The 20,490-nt window shown below is 52.7% G+C and overlaps 8 protein-coding genes across 8 annotated transcripts; 5 read left to right on the top strand and 3 right to left on the bottom strand.

Moving 5' to 3' along the window:
* Positions 1–729: 729 nt before the first annotated feature.
* CRP74 (60S ribosomal protein L10a) lies at positions 730–1,483 on the top strand (the record flags this gene model as incomplete). Its single annotated transcript, XM_049345523.1, has 3 exons — positions 730–913; positions 965–1,044; positions 1,094–1,483. The coding sequence occupies 3 exons, from the start codon at positions 730–732 to the stop codon at positions 1,481–1,483; spliced, it is 654 nt and encodes a 217-aa protein (XP_049197050.1).
* A 1,102-nt stretch (positions 1,484–2,585) lies between these two features.
* J4E93_007616 (uncharacterized protein) lies at positions 2,586–3,229 on the bottom strand (the record flags this gene model as incomplete). Its single annotated transcript, XM_049345522.1, has 2 exons — positions 2,586–3,100; positions 3,163–3,229. The coding sequence occupies 2 exons, from the start codon at positions 3,227–3,229 to the stop codon at positions 2,586–2,588; spliced, it is 582 nt and encodes a 193-aa protein (XP_049197049.1).
* Positions 3,230–3,815: 586 nt separating this feature from the next.
* Positions 3,816–6,624, top strand: J4E93_007615 (uncharacterized protein; the record flags this gene model as incomplete). The annotated part of the gene is made up of 3 exons (XM_049345521.1): positions 3,816–3,841; positions 3,934–5,815; positions 5,863–6,624. 3 exons carry the CDS (start codon positions 3,816–3,818, stop codon positions 6,622–6,624), a joined length of 2,670 nt encoding a protein of 889 aa, XP_049197048.1.
* A 2,875-nt stretch (positions 6,625–9,499) lies between these two features.
* On the bottom strand, positions 9,500–10,477 carry J4E93_007614 (uncharacterized protein; the record flags this gene model as incomplete). Its single annotated transcript, XM_049345520.1, has 1 exon — positions 9,500–10,477. One exon carries the CDS (start codon positions 10,475–10,477, stop codon positions 9,500–9,502), a length of 978 nt encoding a protein of 325 aa, XP_049197047.1.
* A 773-nt stretch (positions 10,478–11,250) lies between these two features.
* On the top strand, positions 11,251–12,555 carry J4E93_007613 (uncharacterized protein; the record flags this gene model as incomplete). The annotated part of the gene is made up of 1 exon (XM_049345519.1): positions 11,251–12,555. One exon carries the CDS (start codon positions 11,251–11,253, stop codon positions 12,553–12,555), a length of 1,305 nt encoding a protein of 434 aa, XP_049197046.1.
* Positions 12,556–13,294: 739 nt separating this feature from the next.
* Positions 13,295–13,705, top strand: J4E93_007612 (uncharacterized protein; the record flags this gene model as incomplete). Its single annotated transcript, XM_049345518.1, has 1 exon — positions 13,295–13,705. The coding sequence occupies one exon, from the start codon at positions 13,295–13,297 to the stop codon at positions 13,703–13,705; it is 411 nt and encodes a 136-aa protein (XP_049197045.1).
* A 2,792-nt stretch (positions 13,706–16,497) lies between these two features.
* On the top strand, positions 16,498–17,487 carry J4E93_007611 (uncharacterized protein; the record flags this gene model as incomplete). Its single annotated transcript, XM_049345517.1, has 1 exon — positions 16,498–17,487. The coding sequence occupies one exon, from the start codon at positions 16,498–16,500 to the stop codon at positions 17,485–17,487; it is 990 nt and encodes a 329-aa protein (XP_049197044.1).
* A 186-nt stretch (positions 17,488–17,673) lies between these two features.
* J4E93_007610 (uncharacterized protein) lies at positions 17,674–19,935 on the bottom strand (the record flags this gene model as incomplete). Its single annotated transcript, XM_049345516.1, has 1 exon — positions 17,674–19,935. One exon carries the CDS (start codon positions 19,933–19,935, stop codon positions 17,674–17,676), a length of 2,262 nt encoding a protein of 753 aa, XP_049197043.1.
* Positions 19,936–20,490: the final 555 nt, after the last annotated feature.

Raw genomic sequence — 20,490 nt, 5'->3', positions numbered from 1 at the left:
CTTGAATACCTCTCCTTCGCCTTTTGTATATTTCTAGCTTCGGCTTTTGCTTCATTTGGCGCGGCAGTACGCGTAGACGACATACCCCTCAGTTGCGATCGAATTGGGCTTACGAAAATGGTGCGGCGGTTACGGCGTTAGGGTTTCTCACACGGGATACCCCGTAGCAACACTGTGATTGGGCAGATGCTACTTCCTTCAACTTGCGTTTATTGACTTTCTTCTTACTCTCATGGTTATGGCGAGGAGTTTTCGGGCATTGCATGGCGTAGTGCACTCATCAATGCGCGGATTCTGGGAAGGAAAGTCATGTGTGTAGTATCATATCTTATTTTTTCCATGCATGCGAGTAATGCGAAGCATGCTTCAATGATGATCGTGCAAGCCAGTCGTGATGTACTCTTTGTGATAGCCAAAAGTGACATGAAGGCATTCGATGCAACCCATCTGGCGCATGCGTGGAATGATATGTGATGTATCCCTGTAAGACACAATCTGACAGCGATGTCCATTGCAGAGAACATGTGCATGGGCGAGGTGTTATTTTTCATGTAAACCTTGGAGAGTGACTGCCATCAGTTGTCCAAAGTGGACTAGCGTGGACTTCGCTAGCGGCGAAACGGCCACAGTCAAGCGACAAATCCGCCGCCACTTTTCTCTCTTCTTCAACCACCACCGCTACAGAGCCACCAAAGGAACCGATATCCTCTGGGAGACACATTAGCCAACATGTCGAAAATCTCTGTCGCCGGCGTTCGTACGAACGTTCAACAGCTCCTTGAGTACTCCAACGAGACCAAGAAGAGGAACTTCCTCGAGACCGTCGAACTCCAGATCGGCCTCAAGAACTACGACCCCCAGCGTGACAAGCGTTTCTCCGGAACCATCAAGCTCCCCACCCTTCCCCGTCCTCGTAAGTCACCGCCGGCGCATCAATGAAAATGCGTATGTTAACAGGTGGCAGGCATGAGCATCTGTGTTCTCGGTGACCAGCACGACATTGACCGTGCCAAGCACCATGGTGTCGATGCCATGAGCACTGATGTAAGCACTCTCCGAGTTCCTCAGCTACACATGTCTAACAACTCCACAGGACTTGAAGAAGCTCAACAAGAACAAGAAGCTCATCAAGAAGCTCGCGAAGAAGTACGACGCCTTCGTTGCCTCCGACGCCCTCATCAAGCAGATTCCTCGTCTCCTCGGACCCGGTCTCTCCAAGGCCGGAAAGTTCCCCACACCCGTCTCGCACGCTGAGGACCTCGCCAACAAGATGAACGAAGTCAAGTCCACCATCAAGTTCCAGTTGAAGAAGGTTCTGTGCATGGGTGTCGCTATCGGCAACGTTGGCATGACTGAGGACGAGCTGATCGGTAACATCATGTTGGCCATCAACTACCTCGTCTCGCTTCTTAAGAAGGGATGGCAGAACGTGGGCTCCTTGACCATCAAGGCCACCATGAGCCCCCCCAAGCGCCTCTACTAGAGAGTTGGTCGCTACGTCTGCTGGGTTATGTCGTGGTGAGCTGTCGAAAGACGGCTTGCTATGAATCACGATCTTACGGAATCTCGATGGAACGAACAATGGGTCTAGCTAGCTTGAATGCATGCATGAACCCATAATTATTGTCTTTGCCGTGAAACTATATTGTGATTGAGCCTTGACCTCTACGCTGAATCTGCGCATGCGATGAACCTGAATGGCGTCACTGAAGTCGCGACCTGCACTCTGAACGCAAGCTATCCCATTGCAGCCTGATATCCGCGTTCCCATCTCGAATTTTCACCTCGCACGGCCACCACCCACTCTACCAACCTCTCCCGCCTTGCGCCCCACCACCGAACTTTTCCCATCCAAACCCGCAATCCTCTGTGCGCCGTTGCTGACTAATCCTTCCTCTAGCTCCTTGGCGCCGCATACAAAACCACGCACGCCTCCGTCCCTCGTTCTGTTTCTCCATCATCAGTTAGGAAATCTACATCCTATGTATATTATCGTGGCTCCACGCAAGTGGCATGCTGAGAGTTGTCCCTCCTTTCTCTGTGGACAGTTCTCCGTTCCCGGCCCCGTAGATCGATATCCGCCCGTCATCCTTACCAATTGCAATTATCCGTGAAAAGATGGATTGGAGTTGTGGGACGGTGTGGGACACCTTTTCTTTGAGATATGAAGTCAAATGAAGTTTGCGATTCCTCGTGAACCGGTTGCAACCAGCAAGTCGTTGATGCGACGGTGCTTCTTCTGCCTGCTGTACTAAGATGATGTTGCTTCGCTGCGCAGAGCTTTTCGAAGTTTTTGTGGGGCATACCAGGTCAACGCGATGCGACTCCTAAGAGACGCTTCACACATACGCGACACCAGAGTACATTGTCATTTGAGAAGCTCTACTCCTTATAGGGTATGTCAGGATCAAACTTGGCTGTGCATATCGCCCTGCCCGCGTTCTATGGCGCAGCATCGGCGCTGTAGCTAACTGCACCTTACGTTCCCTGCTCAGACCCCATGGCCGCGTCTATAAGTATGCAATGAGATGAGATTATATATTCTGCCACATCATGTATCTATGCACCGTCTACAAAAGTCCACCTCATCGCCGTTGTGTGTCCCTCCACTTGTCAAACGCCACCTCAGCAGACTCGCTCGTCATGCCGCACCGTTCGCCCAGCATACTCCATGTCCTCATCCTTATGATCTTCTCCACTGCCCTCTCATTGCGCATAAGCATAGCCAAGCTCTCTGTCCTCGCCTCCTGTGGGAAGTAGCGCCCCGAGTATGGATCTAATCGCTCATCTACAGTCCTCTCTCTCGCTTTGGCGTCTTCGATCTGCCGTAGTACACTGTCCGGATCGTCTGGATCTGGTGATGTTGCGACACCGGCGCAGTAGTCTAAGACATCTGATCGCACTGCCCAGCTCGGGAACAGCACCTTCTCTTTGAACCCCTCACATTGTTCTGGCTGTAGCGACCGACCATGATCGGGCGACGGCAGCTGTCGCGTGCTTGTAGAAGTCGGATCGAAGCCTCGTTGTGCGGGTGTGAGGAGGGCGTTAAGGTTCTGTGTTATGGAGTCGTCGATTGCGCCGCGTGATATGCGAAGGAAGTCTGTTTCAGCCGACTTGCGCATTAGTTAGTGAGCTGGCTAGCAAGTCTATGAGAGTGCTGACCTCGCAGTGCAGTTTGGTTGAAGCAGAATTGTGGCGTGAGGCGAGGTGCCGCAGAAGGTTTCGACATTTTGGGCGGCGAGGAGGGCTGAGAGGGGATGGCAGAGGTAGACGGCTCCGAACGTTTCCAGAAGTAGTTCGCCAGCTTGAGAACAGGTAGTATTAGTGTGCAAGGTGTTCTGTAGGGTTGTAAAGTTGCAGATGTGAATGCTGGAGATGCCGCCTAGTCCATGGCGTGTAATGATGTCAGCACCCCATTCAAGGGAAAATAGGACATCCACCTCTACGAAGTACAACTATACAGAAAAAAGCTAAGAGGACTCCATGCCTATGCATCTCACATCAATGTACCTCAAACACTAATGTAGGCTGCAAGGCAACTGTTCAGTTTTCCCGTGAACGCGATATCAGCAAGGGTCTGCTCGCTCGAGGTTCGCGTTTGGCAAGCGCGTAGGAGGCGCGCTTTGATACCCGTGGACGCGCCTGCCGCCTGGAACACCATGCCCTTCCGCTTCGCTGCCTGTTGCACTTCAACAACTCGACTCCATTTAAAGTCAGCGCCCTCAATCCGATTATTGCAGTCGTCTTCCATCTTTCTACGCCGCAATTGCCCTCAGCAGCCTGGTGGCGCACACGACACTCGCACTTTCGTAGCCATGGCTCCGAAGCAGGCCACTCTCGGGTATGTAAAGTCTTCTCAGACTACGTTAGGGTGCGGCGACGGCATTGGAATTCTCCTATAAGCCAATTGTACAATGCTTACAGACTCTGCAGAAAGTTCTTCGGGAAACCCAACGGCGACGCAGCGAAGCAACAGTCGAAACTCTCCTTCTCCACGAGGCCGAAGCCTGCAAAGAAAGACGTAGAGGCCAAGGAGGAACCTAAGTCATCACCAGAAGAGGTGAAGAAAGAAGAGAATGACGATGTCGATTCAGACGCAGACGTCAGGGCACCTGCTAAGGAGAAGGTAGAGACGGATGACGATGCGATGGAAGTCGACAGTACAACCTCCGATACTGGAAAGAAGAGGCAAATAAAAGAAGAGGAAGAGGAGGAGTCTGAAGAAGAACCCCCAACGAAGCGACAACGGAGAAAGCCTGCGGAGGGGAAGGAGAAACCAAAGAAGGCAGCTGCGAAGCCAAAGGCCGACAAAGCACCAGCAAAGTCGAAGAAGGCGGCTACTAAACCGAAAGCTGCAACACCAGAGGACGACGACGACGACGAAGTGTCAGCGCCGCCAAAGGTCGCGAAGGGCAAGAAGAAAGAAGCGAAATCATCGCCTGTACCCGCAGAGGATGACGCCGACTCGAATAAGGAAGAGGAAGAGATAGTGAGCTCAGAGGAGGAGCCAGAAGAGGTTAAGACCAAGGCGAGGAAGAAGGTCCAGACAACGCTTTCGTCCAACACCAAGGACCCATATCCTGACTGGAAACCGGGTGAGCCGGTGCCATACGCCGCCCTCTGCACAACGTTCTCGAAGATCGAAATGACGACGAAGCGCCTGGAGATTCTCGCCCACTGCTCGCTCTTCCTCCGCCAAGTCTTGCGACTGACACCATCTGACATGCTCCCCACTGTCATGCTCATGGTCAACAAGCTCGCAGCCGATTACGCTGGCATCGAACTTGGTATTGGCGAATCTCTGATCATGAAGGCTGTCTCCGAGAGTACTGGCCGAAACCTACAACAGATCAAGAGCGACCAGAACGAGATTGGTGATCTTGGACTTGTTGCAGCGAAAAGTCGATCCAAACAGCCTACCATGTTCAAACCCAAGGCTTTGACGATTGAAGGCGTACGCAAGGGACTCATGGGCATTGCTACTGTTGAAGGACAAGGTGCTCAAGGACGAAAGGTGGACGGTATCAAGAAGCTCTTATCGGCAGCTGATGCGCACAACTCGGGCAAACATGTTGACATTGAAAAGGACAAGGGTGGACCTAGCGAAGCCAAGTTCATCGTCCGGACACTAGAGGGAAAGCTTCGATTGGGTCTTGCCGAGAAGACTGTGGTGGTAGCTGTCGCGCAAGCTATGATCTTCCACGAGATGTCACAAAAGGGCAAGACGCCTTCGACTGAAGACTTGGCAAAGGCCGAAGCCACACTGAAAACCGTCTACAGCGAGCTTCCCAGCTACGAAGTCATCATACCCGCTATGCTTGAGCACGGCATCATGAACTTACGAGAGAACTGTCGCCTACAGCCTGGTGTACCGCTCAAGCCTATGCTCGCCAAACCAACAAAGTCAATTACAGAAGTCTTGGATCGTTTCGAAGGTAAGGACTTCACATGCGAGTACAAGTATGATGGCGAGCGCGCTCAGATACATTTCGTTTCGCACGACGCGAAGATCGAGTTGGCTACTGCAGCTCCAACTGCCGGCAAGAGCGATCGCGGTGTCTCCAACATCTTCTCACGAAACTCGGAAGACCTATCCAAGAAGTACCCTGATATCCTGGCCAAGCTGCCTACCTGGGTCAAGGAAGGCACCCAAAGCTTCGTTCTTGATTGCGAGACGGTTGCTTGGGACATGGTGGAAAAGAAGGTGTTGCCATTCCAGCAGCTCATGACGCGAAAGAGGAAAGATGTCAAGGTCGAAGACGTGAAAGTCAAGGTCTGCGTGTTCGCTTTCGATCTCCTTTACTTGAACGGCGAGGTAAGCTTCTTGATTCCTACTTACTGCATCGTCGCTAACAATCGCAGGCTCTCGTGACCAAGTCCTTCCGTGAGCGTCGTGAACATCTCAATGAAGCCTTCATACCTGTTGAAGGAGAGTTTGCACTCGCCAAATTTGGCAACACCAACGAGCTGGAAGAGATCCAAATTCTTCTTGAAGACTCCGTCAAGGAAGGCTGCGAAGGCCTCATGGTAAAGATGCTGGACGGACCAGAGTCTTACTACGAGCCATCCAAGCGCTCGCAGAACTGGCTCAAGGTCAAGAAAGATTATCTTGCCGGCGTGGGCGACTCTCTGGATCTTGTTGTCCTGGGGGCCTATTACGGCAAGGGTAAGCGCACAAGCTGGTATGGCGCCTTCCTGCTCGCCTGCTACAACCCCTCGACGGAGAAGTACGAGACTGTTTGCAACATCGGTACCGGTTTCTCGGAAGCTATTCTTGAGACTCTCCACAAGACGCTCTCCGAGATTGTTATCGACCGTCCTAAACCTTTCTATACCCACTCCACCGGCAACAAAGACCAGCCCGATGTCTGGTTTGAGCCACGCTATGTCTGGGAAGTCAAGACGGCCGATCTAACCCTGTCTCCACGATACAGGGCTGCCGCAGATGAGGTGTCTGGTGGCGGCAAGGGCGTCAGTCTGAGATTCCCCCGATTCATCAAGGAAAGAGACGACAAGAAGCCTGATCAAGCAAGCTCCAGTCGCATGATTGCTGAGATGTACCAGAGGCAGGAGAGTGTCAGCAAAAGCAAGGGCCCGAGTGCTGATGATGATTTTGAATATTGAGGTGGTGATGATTCAGGTCAAGCGGAATGGGGTACAATATTGCAGGAAGATATTTCATGTCCTGTGACGAGGATTCTATAGCATAGTAACGCCGAAATTTCCAGGTCGTTGACTCGCGACCTATAATGAATACTGACTCGCTGAATCGCAACGAACTACTCAAACAATCGAAAGCTCGTATAGTGGAATTCTTGGCCTGCTCTACACTAATACCATAACATAGATGCCCGAGCAGTACGTGTCTCCTTCTAGTATTGCTATCCATCAAGGTCTCAAAACCATAAGCATGGCCACAATTAACGACACCTGCGCTTACAAACAATCAGTACCACCCCAACCGTGACAAGGCGGCCAGCTTCGTCAAGCAGCCAAGCCGGCCTCTGTCCAAGTCATAGCATTCGCCATCGCAGACATCACGCTACGAAGGCAAACACATCGAGAAACCCATCAACCATCGGCCCACAAACAGGCCACAACAGGTCCCCACAGCCTACTTTCTGCAAACTCCACCTTGGCCCTAGCTCCCCTCGCCATGTGTCTGTGAGCGAAGAGCGGCACGAACTCCCGCGCTCCATTAGGGCGTCGTCCCGACGCAATCTTAGCTTCTCATTGGCCCAACCTGTCTCCCGAACCGATTGCTGCATCCTCGCGTAGTGTGCCTGCGGTCTTGGGAATAGGATGGTGATCGCGATTTGGGGCGGTGCTCCGCGGAACATTTCGCCGGTGTGGGATGGGTTCACCTTTTTTTCTTTGACGCAATTGGATTGCCTGTTCGAGATGGGTGTGGATCGGTGCAGGGGATTGGTTCGGATTCGGATTCCGTGGGTGTGGCCAATGTGGTGGGCATAGCATGATGCAGGTGGTGATTGAAAGGGGTGTTGCTGGTACGATTATGCTGGTGGGAGACTTTGTTGTAGTGGATCTGGAATTGTTGGCGCTTGCAGCTTGGAGTCTTCTTGTCTAGATGATACCGGTTTCAATCTATTGTGCATGCATCCTTCTCGTTGTTTGTGTCACTGGCTGCGGGAACAACGACTAGGTAGGTAAATCTCGCGAGCTGTGGTTTCGGTCTTGCAGATCAGCAGCTTCCGATCCGAACCAAGCCTGTCATCCGAGAAGGGTGTAAGATTAGTCTAGCAGAAAGCTAGAACGAACTGCGGATATAGGTGTAGTGTCTCAAGTCCCATGAAAACTCATGCTATGACTAGGCAGTGCGAGGCAGGAGCAAATGCCTATAACCGGCGCTTATAACCTAGCATCAGCGCCAACACACCCTCGCCAGTACCAGAAGGTCGCAAAGATTACTTACAATCGGCGATATACCACAACACCATGAGTAGTAGTCGCAGTACCTGGTAGTTCGAAACCCCACTGCGGCACACGCACCCACACCTACCGGCCAATACAACTGACATCGGGCAAATCAACCGCGACCCATTTCCACGGACCGCATTTCCCACATGCCAAACTACCAGCTAACAGTGCCGAAAAACCCATAACCAGGAACAACCCCATCCCAACAATCGCATTTGGGGCGACCAAGAAGTGAAAAACCACATGGTAAACTCTTCGGGTTTAGTTCATCTGCAACAATGCGTATGCAGGGTCCAAGACCCGGTGGCGAAAGGCAACGCTACAGGCCACGCCATCGGCGGATAGCGTGGTTAGCGACCTTCTTACATATCCGTGAGGGATCGCAAGAGCTGTGGCAAGATTGAGGAATTCGAATCGAGAAGACGTTTGGTCCGCAAGCGGGCGGAGCGAGTGGGTAATATTGATGTTTTGCGAGGGTGAGTCGTATTGTTTTCTGATAAAACCAAGTCGGCTTTAGTTGTACAAGTACAGTCAATCCAATTTCCGAATGTTCCTTTGAACTGGTTTGTGCCTTTCTGTGCACTCTCCGGTTCCCTTTCACTTCTCAATTCTTCGCACCTTTTTTGCCCCCGACTGTTTGTATGCTATCCTCTCTTCCCTATGCACGCGTAGGAATCTGTCTTGAAGCCTCCCCTTCCTTTGGATTGGCAGATTGCTTGCAGATTTCTGCTAAGCAGAAGAAGGAAGCAACCCCTGTTAGGCGCCGTCTCGTGCGTAATGCAACCGCAACAGACCAGTCCAGCTATTTCCGGCGACAGTGCTGCGGCACGCCCTCTACGCCCTCTCCTCCCTGCAGCCTCACCGAGAGTCGAGGCTCCACCATCGCAACCGAAGCGAGCTCGCGTCTCTCTAGCTTGTGCAGCCTGCAGAAGTCGTAAAACCAAGGTACCAACCGACCAAGTACATTGCATGTATATAAAGCATCATCGGCAAAGTAGCCTTCTGATCTTTTGAACTCCTAGTGTAACGGCGACCGACCCAGTTGCAGTGAATGCACGTCCCGCGACTCTCTCTGCCAGTACACGGAAACGGAGAATACTCAATCGAAACGTAAACATCAAGACCTGGAGAAGTTGTTCGAGTTGCTCAAGACGCTGCCGGATGAGGAGGCGAGTGAGATCCTGGCGAGAATCAGAGCTGGTGTGGATCCAAGAGAGATTGTTGATAGTGTGAAGCATGGTCATATGCTCGTGCAGTTTGCCGCGACGTTTGGAGATAGTAGGGACAGTGTGAGCAGCGAGGTTGACGGCGGTAGTAGGAGCGGGAGTGGAAATTTGTCGGGCGAAATCCAGGAGCCGGGAAAGGATTCAGACTCGCCGTCCAAGCCGAATAGCTGACGAACTGAATCAAAGATACCCGACATGCGTCGGGATCAACGTGGCAGGTCCATTGTTGGCTGGCCAGGCGTATGTCAGACCTGCGAGATGGCCCTTTTCCAAGTCTATCTCGAGCATTTGATGCACGCCTGATGCATCTATATTCATCGCACGCAGTCATACAATCATGCGGTGAGATCGTCTTGCTCTGGGGGTCGAAACAGATGGGCCCTGAGTTGTGCCCAAACGTACCTCTGGGGTGAATTTCCGGACGTTTGTGCGTATGATATCATGTTCTTTCTAAAGAGGTTGATTTCCCATTCATCCTCCGTCCATGTCCAGACGTCATCCTCAAACAATACCTTGAGATCGACCTCTTCGCTATGATACTCGACTTTGACTACGAAGCCTTTCGCTCTCAGCCCATGGTAGGTGCGAGCGACAAGTTTCAGGAACAGCGAATCATGATCCCAGCCCGGGCCCATGTCTTCTTCTTGTCTTATAGCCAAGGTAACAACTCTAGCTCGGGTCTGCATATGGCGACGGTGTTCGTTGTGAGTAGTAACACGTTCAGTATGTGAAATGTCCAGCAAAGCCGTGACGCCGTCATTAATCTCTGAAAGATAGTCTTCTTGTGTATAAGCCGTTGCATCCGCCGTGCGCGAGCCTTGATCGTGTGTCTTGCTCTCTTGAATCTCGGAGAATTCGCTGTCAGTCAGCGCGTCACACTGGAAGGTCACACGCAGATCCAAATTCCTTGCCAACTCTTCCATGGTAAATCCAACACCAAATGCGTCTCTCCTCACAAAGTCCGCCACGGAAGTGTCGAGCAATAGGCATTCAGCTACGGGATCCTTGTCGTCAATTGGGCGCAAGTCTTTGCCGACGATATCTTGGAATAGCTTGAGGGCCTCTTTAGCGAACACAGGGCCTACGAAAGTCTTGTCGATGAAGTGAGGTGGACGAAGGTTCATGTACAGCATTGATAACCCTGCTGGTGTGTCGGGATCGTGGTCTACGCTGAACCAAGGCTCATGGAACAGTTCCCACCAACAGATTACACTGCGAGTCGGATCGTGTTTCTCGTCAGGTTGCCATAACTGCATGTAGATGTTATCCCGCAGCTCTCGCGGTAAGTTCAAAACACCTGCGACGACGTCCATGTTTGCAGCGTTCGTGTAGCGAATAATTGCTGCATGTAGAACATCTATCAAGTGGTCATAGCGACGCAGTCTCTCATCCACGGTATCTTCGGATGCGGTATTCCGGAGGTGGACCTTACAGTTGAGGCTGGCTCTATGGCTGTAATTAACTTTGGAAGCTGACGGCTGTCGCAACACTTACTGCTTTAGATCGCGTTCAGCGCACTCTCGTGCTTGCTCGAATTGCTGATACATTGTTGGCGCGTCTGGATTATAACGAACCGTAGACCCACAGACGTTGGTGAGGTCGTTGCGCAGATGATGTAGAGGCAAGGGCAGTCGTTACGAGGCGAGGTACAATTCGTTAGCCACACCTGCGGGTGACTCATCAAAAGGCGTTCATCCGCAGTAAATATCGACTGCAAGGGTACAAGGCTCCCTTTTCATTCGTACACGTCCCTGGATGTCGCCTATCGTGACCGGAGCTCTGGATAATAGCTGTAGGCCTCGGGTACAGGTGGACGTTGCATCGTCTCGACGCCCCGTGTTACCCTGGCTCGTTCCGCGTTCAGGACAGCGGATCAACCCTTGAGATAGTTATTTCTAATAAAGTGAAGTTGCTTGCAGCTGCCAATCAAGCGTGGAGGCTACGTGATACTGCTAGGACTCGAGTGTCCAACCTCCAGTCGCGGTCCTATCGATAAGCAACTTAAATCACTTCCCACCCAAACACCTAGGCAACGTGCCCGGCAGACGACTTGGTGATCGCATCCCACGATACCGCCACCAGCGCCATGAAGCCTGGCAATCTGCCAATGCGCGCACAGTCGCGGCCAGTATGTCAGTTGTGTGACTACATACTGCAGAAGCCTGCAAGCCGCCGCGCATTCCTCTCCGCATCCTCCCTCCGAACACCCTCGATACGGCGGCAAAACGCGCGAACCACGACTCTGACACCCCGTATATCATTACGAAGCATCGCGACAACACCTCGGACGGCAGCAGCGATTGACGCACGCGACGATGGCGGCCTACACACATCCGACAGAATTGCGGCGTTGAAGAGCCACCTTGCCCAGGTGGAGGCCCGAATACAGGAAATATTCAATTCACCCAAGGTCGAGAAGGAGCACGTTATAATGGAGGCGTTTGAAGGACTGGACAGTATTGCGCAAGAAGCCATCGCCATACGCGCACGCCAGCCTCAACTACAGAAGGCGGCAATAAGGCAGAGCTCAGCGGGCGCCATACTCTCTGGACTGGATGGGGACGAGAGGGCGGAGACGGCGAAGAGAAAGAGCTCGAAAATGCTGGGACTGGATGCCCTGCCCTCGCCATCGTATCTTTCGAAGCTCGCCGAGCATCTCCTAAAGCACGAGAAAGTCTTCCTATCACCGAACGTCCTCGCGATATACATCCACCTGCAGCGACTACTCGCCCGGCCAAAGACCATTCCCGAGGCACTTTACCTCTACGCCAACAAACCAGTCCCAGTGGAAGGCTCGTCACCACCCAAGTTCTCCAAGCCCTCGCCCAAGTCCGCAAAGCAAGTCATTCCAGCTGATCTCGCTGACGAAGCGCTCACGGCCGCCATCGACGCGAAAGACCTAGCACTGGCCCTCGATGTCGTCGACCACACCTACCGCGCTCCTGCATGGCGGCGGCATCGCATACTCACAAAGATGGGCTTACCGGGGGTACTCGTCGGCCTCACGCCACTCGCTCTCTACATGATCGCCCAAGAGCTCTCCGTCTACAGTGGCTTCATCGATCCATGGACCTTCAAGCTCTACGCCTTCATGGGCATGAGCACGTATGTCTTGTGCACCGGCACGCTCGGGTTCGTCGCCCTTACAACATACAACGATCACCACGACCGAGTGGTCTGGCGGCCTGGTGTACCGCTGCTGGATCGATACATAAGGGAAGATGAGCGGGCGGCGTTGGATCGTATTGCATGCGCATGGGGTTTCAAGGAAGTGTGGAGACGGGGTGATGAAGAGGGAGACGATTGGGAGGGGTTGAGGCAGTTGGTCTTGCTCCGGGGTATGGTGCTCGATAAGCCGGATCTGATGCCTGGTATGAATCCTGGAAGATAGTGGATGTATGTATCAAAGCAATAGACACGTATCATATTCTACGTAGCACACACGCCTTGAGAGACCGAATTATGTATATTAGCGGCAGGCTGGTATATCCTATGTTTACGGGAGGTGCAAAAACGTACTTCTTAACGCTGGACAACTCTTAGGTGTATCTTTGGGCTTTGAGCTGCCTGGGTGCTATAGTGATAGCTTGTACGCAAAAAGAGAGGATCTCCTCGCGGAATGTCCCCTAGACGTGCAAAAAATTTGGTTTGTTGCGACACCTGTGTGATTCGAACACACGCTCCCGAAGGAACTGGCTAACTTTCCAGTGAAGGACTAGCAGGCCAGCGCGTTAACCACTCCCTGAAATTTTGATTAGTAAGCGTTACTTGAGGAGTAGGATGGGTCAAGCGTACGCCAAAGTGCCTTCAAATCGGCTATTTTGCTGATTGATGCAGTTTCCAAGAAATGATTACACTATATACTCATGCCAAACACCAGCAGGTTCTAGGCGCCCGTTCACAAGATCGGTGGATGATCCAGTGGGCTCAGGCAACAGCTCAGCAGTATGGCGGGGTAGCTTCGTTCTTTTGCCCCACCAGATGCGGTCATGTTCCACACAGACTTACGCCGCAACCTTACCCACCAAACCTTATACACCCCGACTTTACAGTCCAACTGACGTCCCGGCTACTGCCTGCGGACCCAATAAACCTTCAGACCACGCGTTCCTCTCGGACTACCACCCAACATGTCCGCCGACGCCGCCCCCATAACCTTCACGCGCTTCTCCAAGGCCCTCGAAGACCTATCCGTCGAATCGCTCTACGCCAAGTACTCCGAGCTCACCAACCAACTCACACACCTCGAATCGAGCAACAAGCAGCTCGAAGAGTTTGCGCGCGAGAACGACGACCGCGACTGCTACGAGGCGCTGATGGAGAACAAGCAAGTCATGAAGCGGTTTGAGGAGCGCAGGGAGGCGATCAAGAATGAGGTCAAGGACGTGAGGGGTCTGCCGTGGAGGCCACGCGAAGAGGAGAAGGTTGATGGTGCGGTCACGAACGGCAGTGTGGCTCCGGCGACAAACGGCACTGCGGCGGAAGAGCAGAGGAATGGCGATGCGCCGGCGCCTGAGGGTGACGATGGCGTCTATCTTTGAGGCGTTCACGGCACGGATGAGACACACGGGACACGCGCGGGGTACTCAGCGGAGTCGCGCAGACGCGCGTGTGGGAGTTCGTCTGGCATGGGCAAGATGCCTGAGTGGATATATACATTGAGCGTTATATGGCAGTGCGTATATCAACTTCCACCACGCTTCTTCAACTGACAGCTTTGTAGTATACGGCCCTCTGACTCCTACATTTCCGAAATACCTTGCGTTCACAGTCCTGGGCACATTTGATCATGGATAAAGACGTGTATGGCTTCACAAAGACTCCAATTTCTCCCAAATCGCCAGTACTCAGACATCTGAGTTTGAGGGGCCTCAACTCATCCAGAAACAAGGCTGGGGTACTAGAGAAGCACTTTCCGTCGTTGCTGGTGGGGCTGCAGGATTTAGGCGGTAGTAAGATCTTCTGCGATCCTGCCATCTTCCAACACAGTGTAATTGTTACCGGCAGTTTCAAACTTCAGTGAGGGGGGCTCATGATGAGGCTAAATAGATGGGTATGCGATGCCTGTAATGCCATATCATTATACATATGCTAATAATACAACGACCTTGCCAATTACAACATGACATCCATTCTGAACAAGCAAGAGTCTTAAATTGACAGCTTGCAGCGTCAGAAGTGAGCAACGAGGATGCGCTGAGTTCGCTACTTCCTCAGCGTACGCATTCCGAATAGGGAAGTGGCTGAGTCAGCACTCGCTTCGTCTACAACTCGGACAACAACTCGCACTCCTTCCTTATCTCGATCACGCCTCTCGCATATACTGTACATCCGACGTCTCGATCGGAATGTGCAGTTCTCCTAGTCGACCAGCTCATTGCTGTCCCTGCGCAAACTCACAACGGCTAAATATTCCTTGTCCTTATATCCCGTACATACAAACCCCAGGCAATATGGACATTTTGCCATCTCGACGGACACAGAATGCACCGTAGAATTAATCTCGATGTTTGCTTTACAAGCCTCAACAGACTTGTCAAGTTAGCCTACACACTACAATGTAGTGTCAGCATGGAAGCAACAGGCGGCGTTGAATATTCCGTCTCTGGGCAAGACGCCACAAACCGTCACAACCACGCGACTGCCGACAACTATATTACTTCCCCACGGGGCATTTAAGCGCTGGAACCATGCTAAAATCCGTCTTGGGAAAGTTTCCTGCAGCCACGGGAGATGCCTAGTGTCTTGGGATGCCCAGCTTCCTACACGGCTCCTCCAGGCTTGGTATGGGGTACAGTGGATTCGGAGGTACCCATAAGATAGGCTCCGTGCTTCCGAATGTACGATGACATCCGTCGAGTTATGTGTTAAGATACAGTCAACACACAGTCAAGATTTCCAGCGCAGAGATGCTGTCGCAAGAAGTCCCCATAACTGTCAACACGGTAAGGGGCTCACTTGCTCAATATACAACCCTAGTCCTCGTGCCGACCCTTGCGCTCAGCTTACGACTTCTACTACTAGTCCAAATGGAGTCGGTCATCTGGTCGGCTTCCATTCCTCGGCAACGTTCTAAGTGACTTGGCTGCCAGCACTGTCGGTGGCGCCACACACCACCGCTGTTCATACCCACGGGCAAAGAAATTCCACGAGTCGACTGGACTACCGACCCTACCGCCTCGTCTACATACGAATCTTGGAAGAGCCTCAGTAGCGTAGGTGGTAGGTCTACTCGGCGACCACGTCCTCTCCATCTAGAACGCACTCCGTACAATCTTACAGTAGGCTCATGGTCTATGCGCGACCGGAATGAACTGCTTCGAGATCACTCACCGACTCCAGGGCGGTGCAAAAGCGGTCGTTATCTTCCCCTGTGCTACGCGCAGTTGAAACGAAACAAAGATCCACATCCATTGACGTAGGAGTGGTGTCAGTGTCAGGAAGATAGGTATCAATGCGCAGCATAAGCATTGCCAACAACTCCAACCTCGCTAAGATCCCGTCTGAGCTGCCTGTGATCGTTCAAACGCTGGCCTGACCACCACCAGCATTGTTGCGCCACCGACATTTCTGCACCTGCTTCTAGATTCCGCCCACCGGGTGTTTCACGGTGTTTTGACATCTGGTCACAGCGGGCACTAAACCTTGAGTGGCGCGATTAGTGGATTCTGGTAAACACCCGGTGGCAGTTTCTGTATCACAAAGCTAACTACCACTCACATTTGTGGGAATACCGCCGAGATTTTGTTTCCAGCAATCAACACAGCTGTCCACCCTCTGTCGCGTCTAAATATTGAAACAAAATGGTCGCATTGTCCTGTTGCTACCAATCGCAGAGACTGAAAGACGTCAAAATAGAGCCCTCAGCCCTAGCGATCAGACCGTTAGTTGCCGCATAAGCCTGCATGGAAATCAAGCATTACCCACCACGACTTGGCGCCTTCCCCAACCGGGCTTCTGCACGGCATGGCATCCCTTTGCCGGGCAATCCCCGCATTACGGAGAATTGGTGTCCGCGCAGGTACGCCAATTCCCTTGAAACACCATGTCATTAATATACCCACAACAACGGAACAATATACTACGCCGTAAACAGACCCACGGTATGGAGATCAATTTCCAGCGCCGGGATGAGCTATGACCGAGGCCAATGTGATCGGTCGAGACAATGAGCTGGTGGAGACGATGTGACAGGCTGTGTACGTTGTGGGTTGGTAGGTCCGACATCAGGCTTGGAGGTATAAGTATCCTGTTGCTGTCCGTCTGTAAGGCCTCACCACACAATCAAGTCTCTCATTCACTCACTCAACAGTCTCTCCACACACCAGCAACCATGCGTTTCACTCCTACCGACCTCAGCCTTCCCGCTGTCGCAGTCGCCTTCTTGGGCGCAACTGCTTCGGCCCAGACTTGCCAGCTTCCCACCAGCTACAAGTGGACTTCATCCAACGCTCTTGCCCAGCCCAAGGCCGGATGGGCCAACCTCAAGGACTTCACCACCCAGATGGTCAACGGCAAGCACCTCGTCTACGCCACCAACCACGACACCGGCTCCAAGTACGGCTCCATGAACTTCGGCCTCGTCTCCAACTTCAACGAGCTCGCATCTGCTCCCCAGAACGCCATGAACCAGGGCCTCGTCGCACCCACTCTCTTCTACTTCAAGCCCAAGAGCACCTGGGTCATTGCCTACCAGTGGGGACCTACCGCCTTCTCCTACAAGACCTCCTCTGACCCCACCAACGCCAACGGCTGGAGTGCGGCCAAGCCCCTCTTCTCTGGAACCATCTCTGGCTCCAGCACTGGTCCCATTGACCAGACCCTGATCGGTGACGGTACCAACATGTACCTGTTCTTCGCCGGTGACAACGGCAAGATCTACCGCTCCAGCATGCCCCAGGGCAACTTCCCCGGCAACTTCGGCACCGCCTCCACCGTCGTCATGAGCGACACCCAGAACAACCTCTTCGAGGCTGTCCAGGTCTACACCGTCAAGGGCGGAACCTCCAAGAAGTACCTCATGATCGTCGAGGCCGTCGGCTCTGGTGGCCGCTACTTCCGCTCTTTCACTGCCTCCAGCCTCGGCGGCAGCTGGACCCCCAACGCTGCTACCGAGCAGAACCCCTTCGCCGGCAAGGCCAACAGCGGTGCCACCTGGACCAACGACATCTCCCACGGAGACTTGGTCAAGGTCACCAACGACGAGACCATGACTGTCGACCCTTGCAACCTGCAGCTGTTGTACCAGGGCCGCAACCCCAACTCCGGTGGCGACTACGACCGTCTCCCCTACAGGCCCGGTCTCCTTACCCTCAAGAAGTAGAGGGCGACTACTTTGGCTTGTTAAAAAGTCTTTCATTGTACATACATTTTTGAGCTGGAGAATTGTATATAGTCTGGCTGTTGATTTCGCTTCTTTCCTTTAGCCCTGAGGGCCACCTTTTGAACAAATGAATTCATGGGTATCGTAAGATGCCTAGTTCTAGACATGATTTTCTTCCATCTGTTGCTATGTGAAACATGATTTGATCGCTCGCCTTGTTGTGAAAAGACCTCTGCTAAACTCCTCTTTGCGCTTCACGTCTTGGAAGATTTCTTCTCTGCAGATATCGAGCCCTTTTCTCTCTCTGACCGCGATCTCTTGCAGTACGTTTCGACTCTCTTCATCCACAAATGTAATGTCTCCTTGACATCTCGCCAGCGCTTCGTGCATCTCGGTAAACGCCCAAGCCATACCAACTAGCACGTCTCGATAGGTTAACCATCGCATGCTCATCCAGACCATCCACTCGGAGAACGCAACAATCTCATCATCACCCATAGCAACACCTTCTTTCAAGCTGGCCGGTACCTGCAGACCTTCCCTCCGGCACATACGCAAGCCAAGTTCTACAAGACCGACAGCGTGACCGTCATCGGTCCGATGAACTTCGTCCATGCCGGCCACACCAGGGCCTTCCGAACTGAATCCGGTCTGTGCGCGGAGTACGCGTACGATGGCGGAGCCGAAGGTGTCAGCTGCGCGGACGGGAACTGCGGGTAGGGCTTCAAGTAGAGTGGGTGAGGTAAGCCATAGTGGGAGGAGGTTGGTCAGATTGATGTTGCTGAAATCAAGAATGGGGGATTCGTCGATGCTCAGATTGCTGATGTCGGATGTCGCGAATGAAGTAATTGGTTCTGGCGTCGCGAGGACGGGGTAGTGGGTGAGGATGTTCAAGTCCTGGGTCACGGATTCTACCGGAGGACTAGAGGATTGTCCTGTGAAGTCAAAGTACACTTCTGAATCCGACTTCGGGGACTGAACGGGCGAGCCAAGTTCGTCGATCCACGCTTTGACGACTTCCACCTCTTTCTCGGTAAAGCTTCCGAACATCTTGCCCTCCCATGATAACTCTTTGACCAGTCTGCTCTTTTCGCTGTCGCCCTTTATGACCCAAGGTTTGCAGTTACTCAGATCTTGTAGAAACTCTCTCTGCCACTGCGCGTCCTTGAAAGCATTTGGCTCTAGCCAGTCCACCAAAGAACGGCGGCCAATTTTCAGGCGACTGTTACAGTGTATTTTATGAGCAACGAAGCTCTTTGCAGCGAAGACGTCGATCAATGTCGCCTCTGTTTGCGTATGAGGAATGGGCTCTTCGGCCTGGACCTTGAGCGATGGACTTTCCGGAGTCGTAGGCAAGCCCTCAGCGAGGATGTAGCCAGCTTGTACGCGTTTCCACGCAATACGCGCCGCCTCCTCTCCTTCTTGCTCTGCAACCAATTCGATGTAGTTGGTCACTGCAGCCATGGCCATCGCAGCGTGACCCGAATCGGCGTTATCGATGGAAATATGAAGCTCGAAGTAGTAGGGGTTTAGTCGAAGTTCGCGAAGTTCCTTGACGGTCTTCAACAAGTGGAGCGGCAGACTCTCGTACGCCATGTTGAAGCCCAAAGCCTCTGGAAGGAAGTCATGGGGAAACAAGGAGATGGTGAGCTGAGCCATGGCAGCTTTCCAACAGCGCGCTTCAGTCAAATCGTGACGGGGATGAATAAAGTCTTCCGAATCGGCAGCGGGAAGCCCAGCTTCGATGTCCTCCATCAGTTCCCGATACACATGGACATGATTCTTTGCGAGATCGCCGTCCCCAAGTTCTTCGGACATGACCTGCCAGGCATTCTTGGTGATTTGACGGTGCTTGAAGGGCGTGGTAATCTTGTTGATGTGTCCGAGCCATGCGCCATCGACGTACTTGACTGGTGCTGCCTGCTTGAGCCACCACTTCGCTTCCTCCTTGTCACTGAACATCTCGCGGGACCCACCGGCTCTGCGACGCGTGAGGTACTCTTCCCAGCGATTGGTGACGTCGATGTCCTTGGCTTTGAGAAATGCATCTAAGCCCTCGCGTGAGAATTGTTCGACGGTTAAGATCCCGCTGTTACATTCCTTGACTGCGTCGGCGATTGTCGAGGAGTGGAGGCCAAGGAGCAGCTCGCGACACTCTGGTAGGATCTCGGGGTGGTGTTCGAGATGATGGAGTTTGTAGTAAAGCTGCTTGTGTCTTTCCAATTCTGAATCACATGGACGGGTGGTCTGAAGGATAGACGACTTCTCCAAATTGCCGTCATGCACTGGTGGTTTGACATCGTTGGTGGCGGGTATGGTTGGGCTGCCTGGGGTTTCAAGGTCCTTTCTTCTTGATCGTCCTTTCGCAAGACGATTCCTAACCTCACTGTAGGCGATGACTGCAAGAAATGCGATAAGCACTGCTGTGGTGGTCTGTAGAATATACATTATGGGTGGAGTTTTGCAATGTGCTGTCGTGGGTTTGATGTGAATAGTAATCCATTCTTCCGGCTATGGAGTAGTACATGGGTTTTGTGTACTCTTAGCGCAGCTGTGGCGAAGCATGCGCCCCCAGGCAAACACGCACAGCAGATCATGCTGACGATGAACACCACGCAGAGGTCTCTTTTGTGATGTCAATGTCATCGCCGGGAAATCGATCCGTGACGACATCTGGCACTAAACTGCTTGCAGCTAGGCCAAGCGCACCCCACAAACCGCGCGATCCGTCCGCGTGGGAGCTAACGCCTCTGCGACCTCATCCTGTCCATTAACTGCAAGCGATGCGACAAGCGACAGGCAAAGGCAATGATTCCTTGCATATAGCCGGTCTTGCGCGTCTGGAACAGCTCCTGTCTGCGCAGATCAGGCCAGATCACGACATCCACGAACGCTTTCACGCAGCCTTCATTACTAACAACAACGTCACACTGACACCTGCTTCTGCTCCGCGGCGCAGGTAACTCTTGGTACCATGTGCACTGACACTTGGACATATTGGCT

The sequence above is a fragment of the Alternaria ventricosa genome (assembly GCF_023758065.1).
Source record: "Alternaria ventricosa strain BMP 2768 chromosome Unknown scaffold_14, whole genome shotgun sequence".
Classification (NCBI taxonomy): Eukaryota; Fungi; Ascomycota; class Dothideomycetes; order Pleosporales; family Pleosporaceae; genus Alternaria; species Alternaria ventricosa.
The sequence above is the reverse complement of the archived record's forward strand: the minus strand, read 5'-3'. Positions and strand labels throughout refer to the sequence as shown.